Raw genomic sequence first — 12,987 nt, 5'->3', positions numbered from 1 at the left:
GTTACCCCCGCTGTGTTACATAAAATAAATCCTACTCTTTCTCCCTCTTGCTGGTAATACGGCTCCAGCAGACTTGAAGCACATTATTTATATGCCCTCATAGCCACTACTTTTGGAAACAAATCAAGAACATTTTTCATACACAATCCCTTTTACTTTTGTTAATATGTTTGTAGGTAGTGTATTCAATGACTAGGACTCTCACTCAAACAACTTTCATATTATAGATTAATTTCTTGATGTTGCTTCCCAACAGATAACCAGGGCATGGAAAGATGCTTCCACTATTTCTTGCGAGTCTGGTGGGATGGTGTTTGTTATAACCACAGATTAGATCGAGCAAATGTTTATCCCATTTCCCCTGCAATGAAAAGAGATTTCCTGCGGTCACTCATCACTCATTTCCAAGACTCGTCTGCAAATACAATACAAGTTCATAACCCCCGAGTTGAAGAAGTACCCAAACCCCCATGATTATTTTTATTACTGTATTTCATAACAAATGTTATTTAAATCTTGTATTGAATGTATTATTTATGCTATTTCTTAGGAATTAGTAAGTAGATAAGTGGTTATATTAAACTAAATATAAACAAATGTCTTTTATTACCTTACACCTTTTTTCCTCCTCCCCATATTAACTTAACAACCTTATATAACTATATGTTAACTTTTATTTCTGTATTATATTGAGCTGTTTTATATTGTATCAATAAAATCTCCTTTCCAACTAAAAAAATGATACAACCAGACAATATTTCTATTTGTTTTTTTATTTTTATTTGATATTTTTCTAAAAACATACATTTCAGTGCAACTCTTTCCATAAAAAAAAATGGTAAACGAAATAAAAAACAGAAAATAAACAAAAATATCAGATGAAGGCAGTATTTACATGAATCAGGGCAGGAGCCTGGGGGGCGAGGGGGGGGGGTGTGGGGGGCCGTTCTGCAGCAGTGCTCTTGGAAGGTGTGTGAGGAATGAATCTGGAGAGTGGAGTGTGGAGTGTGGGTGTGCAGTGTAAGTCAGCGACTGAGGCCCAGAAGTACAGGGGGTAGAAACGGACAGCTACACACAGCTTAGGGCAGTGACTAGGGACAGAGATTGTGATAATGGTGTGCGAAATCACACGCAAACTGCAAACATTTGCATTTGCAAAATGACATTTGTAGTATTTCTCACTGAAGTTGAAAGTGAGTGCAGCTTTACATTAAAGTCACTCAAGATACCAGCAGGTGGACTGATTAGAGGAGAAAAGGTCTCACAGCAAGACCGTTTGTGTTCGTATGTCTCCCATGAGACATTCCCAGCTCTAACAAGTGCCCTATTGAAAAACGTGCAAAATTGCACATCTACATATTTTGAGAAATTTCATAAATTTCCCATGATTTGAATACATCTACAAATTATATGGGCATCCTAAACATTTTACGGAAGCCTGTCTAGAAGCAGATATGCACTGGTGCTACAGCGACCTCTACTGGACAGTCAGGGTACCACACTGATTGGGCTACTGAGGTGTGTGTGCTCTGGGCAGGAGGCAGGCATCAGTACAGCAGGGCAAGAGAAGGCAGTCTCTAAGGGCCCGATTCACAGAACTAACTTAAGACAAAATCCTAAACGTACTACTTTTGGTATTCACAGAAGTTAGGATTTTGTCTTAAAACAGACTTAAGTTAGGATTCTGTCTTAAGTCTGTCTTAAGACAAAATCCTAACTTCTGTGAATACCAAAAGTAGTAAGTTTAGGATTTTGTCTTAAGTTAGTTCTGCGAATCAGCCCCACTGGGAGGAGGCAGAAAGATACTGATACTGCAGTGACCCACTGGACTTTCAGGGTATCACACTGATTGGGCTATTGAGAGATCTGTGCTGTGGGGAGGAGGCAGGCATTTATTTTATATCTTTCTTTTTATTTTTAAAGTTTTATATAGCGCTAGCTTGACCCGTAAGTATCAGAGCGCTTTAGAAACACACAGTAAACAGCATCAGTACAGCAGAGCAGACAAGGCAGAGACTGAGGTCCTGAGGGAGACAGCTGGAAGATGCTGGTGGTACCCACGAGACCCTCTCCGGGAGCAGCGGAGACACCCCTCGCCATGGGAGAGTGTCAGAGGTAGTATTGGAGCCCGGGAGACCCTCTCGAGGGCAGCTGAGACAAGCTAACACGGGTGAGTGAGTGTCAGAGGGATTGCTTGAGCTCATGAGACACTCTCCGGGAGCAGCAGAGACGCCCCCCCCCCTTTAGCAGAGTGTCAGGGGTACCACTTGAGGCGACGGGACTCGCCCTGGGTGCAGCAAAGACCCTTCCCCATGGGAGAGTGTCAAAAGAACTGGTGGACTCTATGAGACTGCCTCATTGTGCAACAGAGGAGAGACTGTCAGGTGGTGCTAGAACCTATGAGACCTCCCCAGTGTGCAGCAGAGACACCCTTCGCCGTTGGAGAGTCAGGGGTACTGCCGGAACGCATGAGACCCTCTCCAGATGCTGCCGGGACGCACACCCCCCATGCGATACTCCTACCCCAGAGAAGAGACCGCCCCTCATGCTGAGGGGTATTTCAGACATGCCCCCCCCCCCCCCGCCCTGCCCCCCCCCCCTCTCTGCGGCCCCCATTTGCCCCGTGGACCCCCGGGCGCGGCCGGCTCAGCCCGGCCCCGTCATGTTTACGCAGCTCGGCCATAAATTCCTGCCCCGTTTGGGTTCATTGACGGGGATGTGTGAGAAGCCCCTCTGGGGGTCCCGGGGGATTACACTCAAGAGTGAGAGAAAGAAGGGGGGGCGGTGAAGGAAAGGGAACTGGGGAGGAGAGGACAAATTAAAGAGAAAGAAACAAACCTGGAAGGAGAAGAGAACACGGGAGGAATTAAAGCAAGATAGACGTTTGGGAGGGAGGTAGGGCTCGGCAGGGGGTGGGGGGAGGGGGGGCAGTGCAAACATTTGGCAGGAGAGGTTTCTTGCACCTCCGTGTAAATTCTCGAGCCTGTAGTGTACAAGGGATCGAGTTTCCCTTCTGCTGTGTGCGATCTAGGGGGTACAGACAGCTCTGCCTTCTTAAATCCCCCCCGACGACTGAGGTTCATGTATAGTGCCCCCTTCCGACTGACGGGCCTCTAGGCGCTTAGGTGGCATTAGGGGACACGTGAAAACTGCAGGATTGAAAGCGCCAAAGACTGGTTCATCTAGAGGTGCGGGGCTACTCAAACTGCCCACGTGTGGGCGCTCCGCTGACTGGGTTATGGTAATGCAGACTCCATGCCCATTCAATCATTGGCCTCTCTGCTAGCAGAACTCAGAAGTGCCACATATACGTACATTCTATAACACTCTGACAATATGGACGAGAACATACATTAACAAGTAAATGGTAGTCTACGTATCAAAGCTGTGTCATGCGTGACTGACTCCCCCCCAACCCTAGCCAGCTTCAGAGACACTGGTTGACTTAGGAGGGGGCGTCCTTAACTGTTCCATCATGAAGCGGCTTCTGGGCATCCAGTGCTCAAGAGTCAGTCAGTCTTTGCCCTTCGCTCACTGACCTCCCTTCCCCTCTTAGTGCAAAATCCAGTGGGTGGGCGGCCTCTGCCCCCTGCCAACACCTCACTTTCAGTGTTTTGAGGGGAGCGGCCGGGGGCCCCTGTGCCCAGCAAGGCAGAGGTCCGGGTTTCGTGAGGGGGTTCATGGCGAGTCTTTGGGGGGTTGGTTTAGTAAGGACTGATGGTCAAGGAAGGGGGGCGCCAGGACCACCCGCGTTCCAAAGCCCAGCACGGGGTTCTGCTGCTCCTTGTGGGGGCTTCTGGGCGCTGCAGTACTGGTGCCCAGCATGGGAGGGTTCTGGGATCTGGGGGCCAGTATGATGGGTTTCTGCGCCCAGCAGGGTTCTGGTGTCCAGCATAGTGAATTCTGGGTTCTGCTCGGTCATGCTGGGTTCAAAGGTTTGGTGGTGCCCAGCATGACATTGGGCCTGTGTTCAGCAGTGTTGTGGTTGTTGGAATTCTTTTGGTCTGGATTCAGACGGTTTTGGTAACAAGCCATCGATGTGGCCTGGATTCAGAGGGGGTCTGTGGCCTGGACTCAGAGGGGGTCTGTGGCCTGGGCTCAGGGGGGTCTGTGGCCTGGACTCAGAGGGGGTCTGTGGCCTGGACTCAGAGGGGGTCTGTGGCCTGGGCTCAGAGGGGGTCTGTGGCCTGGACTCAGAGGGGGTCTGTGGCCTGGACTCAGAGGGGGTCTGTGGCCTGGGCTCAGAGGGGGTCTGCGGCCTGGACTCAGAGGGGGTCTGTGGCCTGGACTCAGAGGGGGTGTGTGGCCTGGGCTCAGAGGGGGTCTGTGGCCTGGACTCAGAGGGGGTCTGTGACCTGGACTCAGAGGGGGTCTGTGGCCTAGATTCAGAGGGGGTCTGTGGCCTGGACTCAGAGGGGGTCTGTGGCCTGGACTCAGAGGGGTCTGTGGCCTGGACTCAGAGGGGGTCTGTGGCCTGGACTCAGAGGGGGTCTGTGGCCTGGACTCAGAGGGGGTCTGTGGCCTGGACTCAGAGGGGGTCTGTGGCCTGGGCTCAGAGCGGTCTGTGGCCTGGACTCAGAGGGGTTTGTGGTCTGGACTCAGAGGTGGTCTGTGGCCTGGGCTCAGAGAGGTCTGTGGCCTGGACTCAGATGGGGTCTGTGGCGAGGGGGTCTGTGGCCTGGACTCAGAGGGGGTCTGTGGCCTGGGCTCAGAGGGTGTCTGTGGCCTGGGCTCAGAGGTGGTCTGTGGCCTGGGCTCAGAGGTGGTCTGTGGCCTGGACTCAGAGGGGGTCTGTGGCCTGGACTCAGAGGGGGTCTGTGGCCTGGACTCAGAGGGGGTCTGTGGCCTGGACTCAGAGGTGGTCTGTGGCCTGGGCTCAGAGGGGGTCTGTGGCCTGGGCTCAGAGCGGTCTGTGGCCTGGACTCAGAGGGGTCTGTGGTCTGGACTCAGAGGTGGTCTGTGGCCTGGGCTCAGAGAGGTCTGTGGCCTGGACTCGCTGCAGCTCTTCAGTCCTCAGCGGTGTTGTGTATCCAGTGGGTTCCGGTGCCCTCCATGCCAGGACACATGTGTGGCGGGCGTGAGCTGTCTCACATGCCAGTGTGCTGGTCCTGGTGTTTCTCGCTGTGCCAAGGGCGCAGGGTGGGCAGAGTTCTGGCGCCTGGCATGATCAGTTCTGCAGCGCGCGGGGCTCTGCTGGGCTCACGTGGCCAGCACGGTTCATGTCCGGGCTCTGCTGGGCTCACGTGCCCAGCACGGTTCATTTCCGGTCCTGCTGGGTTCTGGTGCCCTCCATGCCAGCGTCCAGCTCGGCGGGTGCCCATTGTTCTGCCTGGCAGGGGCCCGGAGCCAGGCACGTATAGCGTCCAGCAGGACTCCGGGTTTATAGCGCCTGTTGCCGCATCCATAAAGGGGTTCGTGGTGGTCTGTGCTGATTCAGCTGGACGGACAGCGGGGGGCCAGCGATCTGCAAAGAGAAACAGCGAGGTCAGATCTATAGACACAGACATGAGGCGAAAGAAGAGAGCAAACACTGGGGTCAACATGGCGGCGGAGGGGGGCGCAGGGCCACACACACGGGGGAAGAGTGCTGGGGAGGGAAGGGGGAGAGAGGTACCCTGGCACACACTGGGGTCAACATGGCGGCGAGGGGGGGGGGGGTGCTCACACAGACGTGGGAAGAGCAAAGGCGCAGAGTGATGGGGAGAGAGGTACCCTGGCACACACGAGTATCAACATGGCAAAGTAATGTCATTGATGGAGGCATGTGCCACAAAGTACAGACAAAAGAAAAATGTGAACAGTTTAAGACATGCAATCCTTCTTTGCCCCAAACTGTGAATGGATATAGCAATCCCTAATAACAGGACAACACATATATCAGGCATTACATTCCTAAACTGCACTAGAAGAAAAGATCACTATGTTTCAACCTTCACTTCATGAAGCTGACCTTCTTCTGGATACTGCGTTCCATTGTCTTACGTCGAGACCTATTGTTTAACACCCCAAAAGAATGAATGCAATGCAGCTCTGGGGCTTATGAAGCCAGACCAGACAATCCATTTTTTATTTCAGAAGTTAGAGCTTCTATGAATGCCTCTTATGAGCACAACCTTTGACCTGTGCACACCTTTGATCTTCGTTATAGAAACAAGCAGGTGAGGAGAGGTGTGACGTACGGCCGTTCTCTGATAGCAAGGGCTTGAAACACCTTCAATTATAAGACCCTCCTCTGACACAAGACCCCCCAAGATTATCACATGCACCTTCTCTGACGTAAGAACCCCCTCTCTTATATGAACCTCCTCTGACCTATGAACCCCTTTATCTGACCTTCCTTTAAGATAAGAACCCCCATTATTATATGGAAATCCTCTTATGTAGGAAGTCGCCTCTGATATAAGAAACACTTCAGTTATATGAACCTTTTCTTTTACAAACTGGTCCTCGTGATATGAGAACCCCCACTTCTATATGTGTCTGCTGTGTCATGAGACTCCCCTTTGGCGTATGAACCCCCTCTCAGATATAGAAGCCAGGGGTGCTACCAGGCCTGCTATAAGAAGCCCCTCTGTTACAATAACTGCACCCCGATATGACATAGGGACGCCTCTGCAATACCAAGGGGCTTCGAGAGCCGGAACCTCTACCAGAAACACACGGGAGATGGATATAAGACCCCCCTCTGCTAGAAGAGGCTTCACCCATAGCAAAGATCTGGTGTAAGACCCTCCGCTGAGATAGGGACCCCCTCTGGTAGGAAAATCTCTCCTCGTGAGAGAAAGGGCTCGCGCACAGTCGCCTCCATTGAAGAACCTCGAACAAAAGACCCCTCTCTGGTAACACAAATGTCTTTTCAGAACAGGATGATCTGATATTCGACCCCCTCAGCTTCAAGAACATCAGCTGATAATAGACAGATCTCCCCAGAACAGGATGATGTGATATTTATTTATTTATTTATTTATTCGACTTATAAAGCGCAACTGTCGCCTCGCAGGCTTCCTGGTGCTGATAGCTCAAAAAAGGGTGGTGGGGAATGTGAGGTCAGGCCAGGCCAGCCGGCTAGCACTTGGAGAACAGCCAAGTGTTAACCTTTTTCTTGAAAGGGAGAAGCTCCTTAACTTGCCTAATCTCCCATGGGAGTCTGTTCCATAGTTTGGCTGCTGCCACCCCAAAGGACCTTCCCCCGACCTAACTTACCTAAACCTTGGCACATTCACCAGTCTTGCCGATGAGGAGCGAATTAGTCTAGTTGGGGCATAGCAATCAAATTTAGATTGCATTGTTAAGGGTCCATTCCCATGAAGAGCCTTAACCCCTTGGTCGCGGCCGCGATTCTGCGCCTGTGCGGCAGAATCGCGCGTGGGCGGGTTTATGACGGCCCCCAGCCGTCATCAGCACACGTCCACCGTAGTGCATGACGGCTGGGGGCCGTCATCATCATCGAAGGAGTTAAAGACGAGACAGAGGGACTTAAGTTGTACTCTCTGCCTCAGAGGGAGCCGGCGGAGTTCTGCCAACCTCCTCTGAGAATAGCGACTTCTCCTCAGGCCGGAAGGCCTGGTGTTGGAACCCACACTGGTTTAAAAAAACTCCTCTGATAATAGAATCGTCTTTCCAGAACAGGGAGGCCTGGTGTTGGAACCCTCCCACCCCCCTGGTTAGAAGAACCCCCTCTGATAATAGAAAGGTCTCTCATGCAACAGCCTGTATATAAAACCCCCCTCTGATACAAGACACTCTCTGATGAAAGAACAGCCTCTGATAATGAAGGCATGTACTTAAGAGAGGAAGATATGAGAACCCTGCTCTGTGGCATAAGAACCCCCTCTGAGAATAGAAACTTATGCCCAGGACAGAGAGGTCTGATATTAGAACCCCCTCTGGTGTAAGACCCTTACCTTATAATAGGAACTCCTTTAGAGTACAGGGGGCTCTGATATTGGAGCCCTCTCTTATTCTACCTTCTTTTGAAGGGTGGGGCTGTGTCAAGCGCCGCTGAGCTCTTCAAATGTCGTCTCCGAGGGATAAAAGCTTCACCTGCTGAGAGAGCGCCTCTCTCTCTCTGGGAGTATTTCCATGAAGTGAAAGCAGACAGCAGCATGTCACTCCCCCTGGGCAGAATCAATGTTTCATGAAGAAAACTAGAAATCAGCTTCACTCCTGATTTTGTCCAGTAGGTGGCAAAGTCCCATCACTGTTCCTGGCCAGTCTGCCATGGGGTGAAAAACTGACACCCCTGAAGATGTATCAACATTTAAGGATTTCATGGGGTCGCTTCTCCAAGGGAGATCTTGAGAGGGGTGAAATGTTAAATGTAAATCCAGTGTTTGTAAAGCGCGGACAGTTACGCGGAGGCATCTCGGCACTGGGAGTCCTTTCTTTTCTGACTTTGCACGCGTGCTGCACTGCACCGGACACATACAAAGGGGAACGCTGTACAGCTTGCCTAGGTACAGTATTGTGTACCGGAAGGGCACCATTCCAGTACAAACCCATGCCGGACTCACACGCACCCTTGCACTATGGCGCACACATGCGTGGCCCACGGCAGCCTGTCTGTGCAATGGGAGAGGGAAGGAGAGTGCATCTCTGTAGATCTGGCGCTGTCCTTCTCGCTCCTTGTCACGCAACGCAGCGACTTTGGGTTCTGCGCTGCGTTGTGTGCCAGGGTCGTAAAGCCCAAGCCTCCTAGAACCCCAAGTAAAGCCGGGGCTCCATACACAGTCTGATCAACTAGAGTCACGCAAAAGGAGTGACAGTCACGCAGAGTGACGCGACGGTGAGTGGAGTTCAAGTGTGAAATGTAAAGAGGGGCGGGGAATAGCAAGCATGGCCTTTCATTTCTTCAAACATGCAGCGTGTGTCCCTGCACAGGCGCACGCCTGTCCGTGTTCATGGTAGTTTCAAAGAGCCCCGCTGCCTTCTCAAAACCTTACTTTTTATAGAAAAGTTCCAAACAGGTGGAGGGATTCTAGGCGCTTCTAAATACCGAGGAAGGAACATCGTGAACAGTGTGAAGCCATGTAAGTCTGCTTGTAACACATTCTGGATAGATCTAATTTATCGATACATTTATTATTAATTCTTTACATGTCTCTGGCTTCATCTCCTGGGGGAACTCTTAAAGGCCCGTCGCATCTGGGTTTCCTTGGAGGCTTTTCACCCGGCAGAAAAACGAGGCAGTTCTTTGAGCTTTCACCCTAGCAGCCCGAGAGATGTGTGAATGCCTGCCTCTCATCATGCCTGTGTCTGCCTGCCTCTCATCAGCAGCAGGCCTGCCTTCCATCATGCCTGTGTCTGCCTGCCTCTCATCAGCAGCAGGCCTGCCTTCCATCATGCCTGTGTCTGCCTGCCTCTCATCAACAGCAGGCCTGCTGCCCGAGTGCCTGTGTCTGCCTGCCTGCCTCCCATCAGCAGCAGGTCTGCTGCCCGAGTGCCTGTGTCTGCCTGCCTACCTCCCATCAACAGCAGGCCTGCTGCCCGAGCGCATGTGTCTGCCTGCTTGCCTCCCATCAGCAGCAGGCCTGCTGCCCGAGCGCCTGTGTTTGCCTGCCTGCCTCCCATCAACAGCAGGCCTGCTGCCCGAGCGCCTGTGTCTGCCTGCCTCTCATCAACAGCAGGCCTGCCTTCCATCATGCCTGTGTCTGCCTGCCTCTCATCAGCAGCAGGCCTGCCTTCCATCATGCCTGTGTCTGCCTGCCTCTCATCAGCAGCAGGCCTGCTGGCCGAGCGCCTGTGCCTTCTCTAGGCGCTGGAGCGCCTGGCTGGGGGCCCGGTCCTCGGATGTATGTGCGTGTGCATACTGTATTCATATAGCGCGAACCTAGCCGAAAGGCATCGGGGCGCTGTACAGGGCGAAAGGCAAGCTTGAAGCCGGCGAGTGATAGCAGAGGCGGCTGCACAGAGCACATTTAAAACACCCCTGACCCCCAATATCCGGGATCTAGCACCGAGAAGCAGCAGAGAGCGCTTCGCAGAGAACACGTTTACTGTTGCAGGGCGCCGCAAACACAAGCGCTTCTATTGAACGCTATGGTGTGCGAGGTGCAAAAAAACACGCCACGGAAAATAGGGTGGAATAGGGACACGTCATAAGAGCCATAATGTCTCTTACGTGATTACACATTCATGGTTTACGACGCACGTGCATTAGAGGAGAGAGGGTCGTTGGCAAGTGATGAAAACACATTTCCCCCTTACTATGCTAAGTACCAAAAATAATTGTAATCCAGTCACCGTTTCCTGTGTTAGTCAATTAGCTGCTAGACTGGGGCTGACCACGCTGGGAACCCCACATATCCTCAAGCAGGGAAGCCCCCCCCCCCCCCGTGAATCCAGCGAGACCAGTTCCAAATGTCACTGGGAAATTCAAACTAATTCTAGATCCATCGTGGCCCTGGTCATTGGCGCTTAATGGTGTCTGCTGGCTGCAGAATGGACTATCTTTCACAAGCATTGCTTTTTTCGACTTGTCTTACATAGTCCAATGTCCAAAAACCCACCTGCCTCAACTGGGCCCAGTAGAAACCATAAAGAACTGGTCTGTTGGTTAAGGAACACTAAGGGTGGAGGACTCTCCCTTACCTGCCTCTGGGCTCAGACTCTGCATGGGATCAGCGTCTCCTCCGTCGGGGTCCCCGGGGGCACCTTGGTCTCTCCGGACGGCTTGCCGGCATGGCTGCCGGAAGACAGGCTGCCTGACTTGTCGTCCAGGCGGGAGCCAGGCCGGATCTTCAGCAGCGGCCTCAGCTTGCCGCAGGAGAGCACGGCCAGGCACTGCTCGCGGAAGCGGCTGTCGAAGAAGGCGTACAGGAAGGGGTTCAGGCAGCTGTTGACGTAGGCCACGCAGGTGGTGTAGGGGTGGATGTTGCTCAGGAAGGCGTGGAAGCCGCAGGACCAGGGAAGGACCTCGAGGTCCATCAGGAGGTAGATGATCTTCACCAGGTGGAAGGGTAGCCAGCAGGCCGCGAAGCAGGCCACCAGAGTCGAGATGATGCTGAGGAGACGTCGCTTCCGGAGGCCTTCATGGCGCTGCTTCTGGAAGTGGCTGGAGATGGTCCGGCCAATGAAGACGTAGCAGGTCAGCATGACGGCGAAGGGGGCCACAAACCCAAGAAGGGTGGACAAGATGCTTAGACTGACCATCCAGTGCAACTCAGTGGCTTTGCCGGCCACGCTGGCGTAGTCCATGAGGCAACTGATCTTCTCAGCTTGCTCCTGCCCGGGTCCCGTTCCGCGGAACACCAACACTGGTAGGGCAAGTATGGCCGCCAGGACCCAAAGCACGCCGGTGGCCACCAGGCCGCTGATCCGCGAGCGAATGCGCCCATTGGTCAACGAGTGCACAATGGCCAGGTAGCGGTCGAAGCTGAGGCAGGTGAGGCAGAAGACGCTGGCATACATGTTCAGGGAGGTCAGGTAGCTGCTGAGCTTGCAGGCCAAGGAGCCAAAGGGCCAGTGGTAGTTCAGGGCAGTGTAGACTGCCCAGAGGGGCAGTGTGACCACGAAGGCTAGGTCGGCCAGGGCCAGGCTGGCGATGAAGGTGTCGGCCGAGCGCCTCTTCTCGGGGTTGCGGTAGATGGTCCAAAGCACAAGGCCGTTCCCAGAGATGCCAAGGAGGAAGACGAGCATGTAGATGGTGGGCATGAGTACGTGGGTGGGCGTCCAATCGTTGTACTCACAGTAAGTCTCATTGTCGTGAGGGTTGTAGCTCATGCCTTCCGGATAGTTGTAGTCCCCCTCATACCCACTACTGTCCATGCTGAAATTGTGGGGTTCACTCAGTGCCTGTAGGCCCTGCCCGTGGGTCATAGCGGCGTTCCAACAAAAAAGGGCTTTGAATAAATCAAGGACGCTTTCTCCAAAATCAAAGCTGGCCTTCCTTGGTGGCCTCAGAAAATCAATGTAGATCTTTCCCGGTGGTCTCCACAAAAACCATGAAGTCCTCTCTTGGAAACTTCTTTCTTAAGAGTGGTCCCTTCAGGAGGGACCTCTCAGATCCAGGGAGTGTCTCTCTCAGATCCAGGGAGGGTCCCTCTCAGACCCAGGGAGGGTCCCTCTCAGATCCAGGGAGTGTCCCTCTCAGATCCAGGGAGTGTCTCTCTCAGATCCAGGGAGTGTCCCTCTCAGATCCAGGGAGTGTCTCTCTCAGATCCAGGGAGGGTCCCTCTCAGACCCGGGGAGTCCTCTTCCCAGATCCAGGTAGACCTCGTCTTCTCCAGAGTTCGCCTCCGAGCCTGTTGGTCGCCTCCACGGTCCCCAGCCCTCCTGGCCTCGGCTCTTCTTGGTTTGATTCGCGGGTTCAGGGGTCCTGGGTTTCCCTTGAGGTGGCGGCTCGCTCCGAGAGTCTCTCCTCGGCCCTCCTCTGTCTCAAGATGCCCCTCCGTCCCTTCGCTGGACTCTCCGGCGCCCCTCGGTCTCAGGCTGGTCACCCGCCCCCCTCTGTCTCCTGGGCCCTGGGTACCGGCCGGTGGTATCGGATGCGGGTAGCTCGCCTGGCTCTGCCCTCCCGAGGGCAGGGAGGTGTTCCTCTGGGTCTGCAGTGCTTGGTCACCGCTCCACTGTCTCCTGCAGGGTCCTGGAGAGTGAACTGCCCTCTCTGGTGGTCTCTGCGCTAAAGATGCCCGACCCAGCCCCTCCGTGCCCTAAGATTAGCGGGGTTTGAAGACACGCCCCTTCACCGAGCCTCGCATCTCAACTTCTCACTCCCCATCACCGCCGCCTCGTCTTCCTCACACCTCTTCAGGGAGCTGTTAACCCCTGCAGCGCTCTGGGCACGCACAGATTTCATCTGTAGACATGACATACAGGCTGCCCCTGCCTGTCCCGTCGGCCTGCACTCTGTCCGTGCTTCCCCTGCTTCTCCCTGCCTTACCAGTTCTCCGACTCCTCCCCCCCCCCCACAGTCCGACTTTCCCTCTGTACCTGCTTGTTCAATTCCAAGCCTGCCCCCTCACTGCCCGTGGTTCTGATTGACGCAAA

General features: G+C 53.6%; 1 protein-coding gene across 1 annotated transcript; it reads right to left on the bottom strand.

The window, feature by feature from the left end:
* Positions 1-2,605: 2,605 nt before the first annotated feature.
* On the bottom strand, positions 2,606-12,638 carry LOC147661215 (apelin receptor-like). The gene is made up of 2 exons (XM_086951233.1): positions 10,591-12,638; positions 2,606-5,464 (listed from the first exon to the last, which is right to left on the bottom strand). The coding sequence occupies exon 1, from the start codon at positions 11,815-11,817 to the stop codon at positions 10,603-10,605; it is 1,215 nt and encodes a 404-aa protein (XP_086807359.1). The 5' UTR covers positions 11,818-12,638; the 3' UTR covers positions 2,606-5,464; positions 10,591-10,602.
* Between the last annotated feature and the right edge of the window lie 349 nt (positions 12,639-12,987).

Source organism: Lissotriton vulgaris, unplaced genomic scaffold (assembly GCF_964263255.1).
Source record: "Lissotriton vulgaris unplaced genomic scaffold, aLisVul1.2 SCAFFOLD_11860, whole genome shotgun sequence".
Taxonomy (NCBI): Eukaryota; Metazoa; Chordata; class Amphibia; order Caudata; family Salamandridae; genus Lissotriton; species Lissotriton vulgaris.
This window is presented reverse-complemented; position numbering and strand designations above follow the sequence as displayed.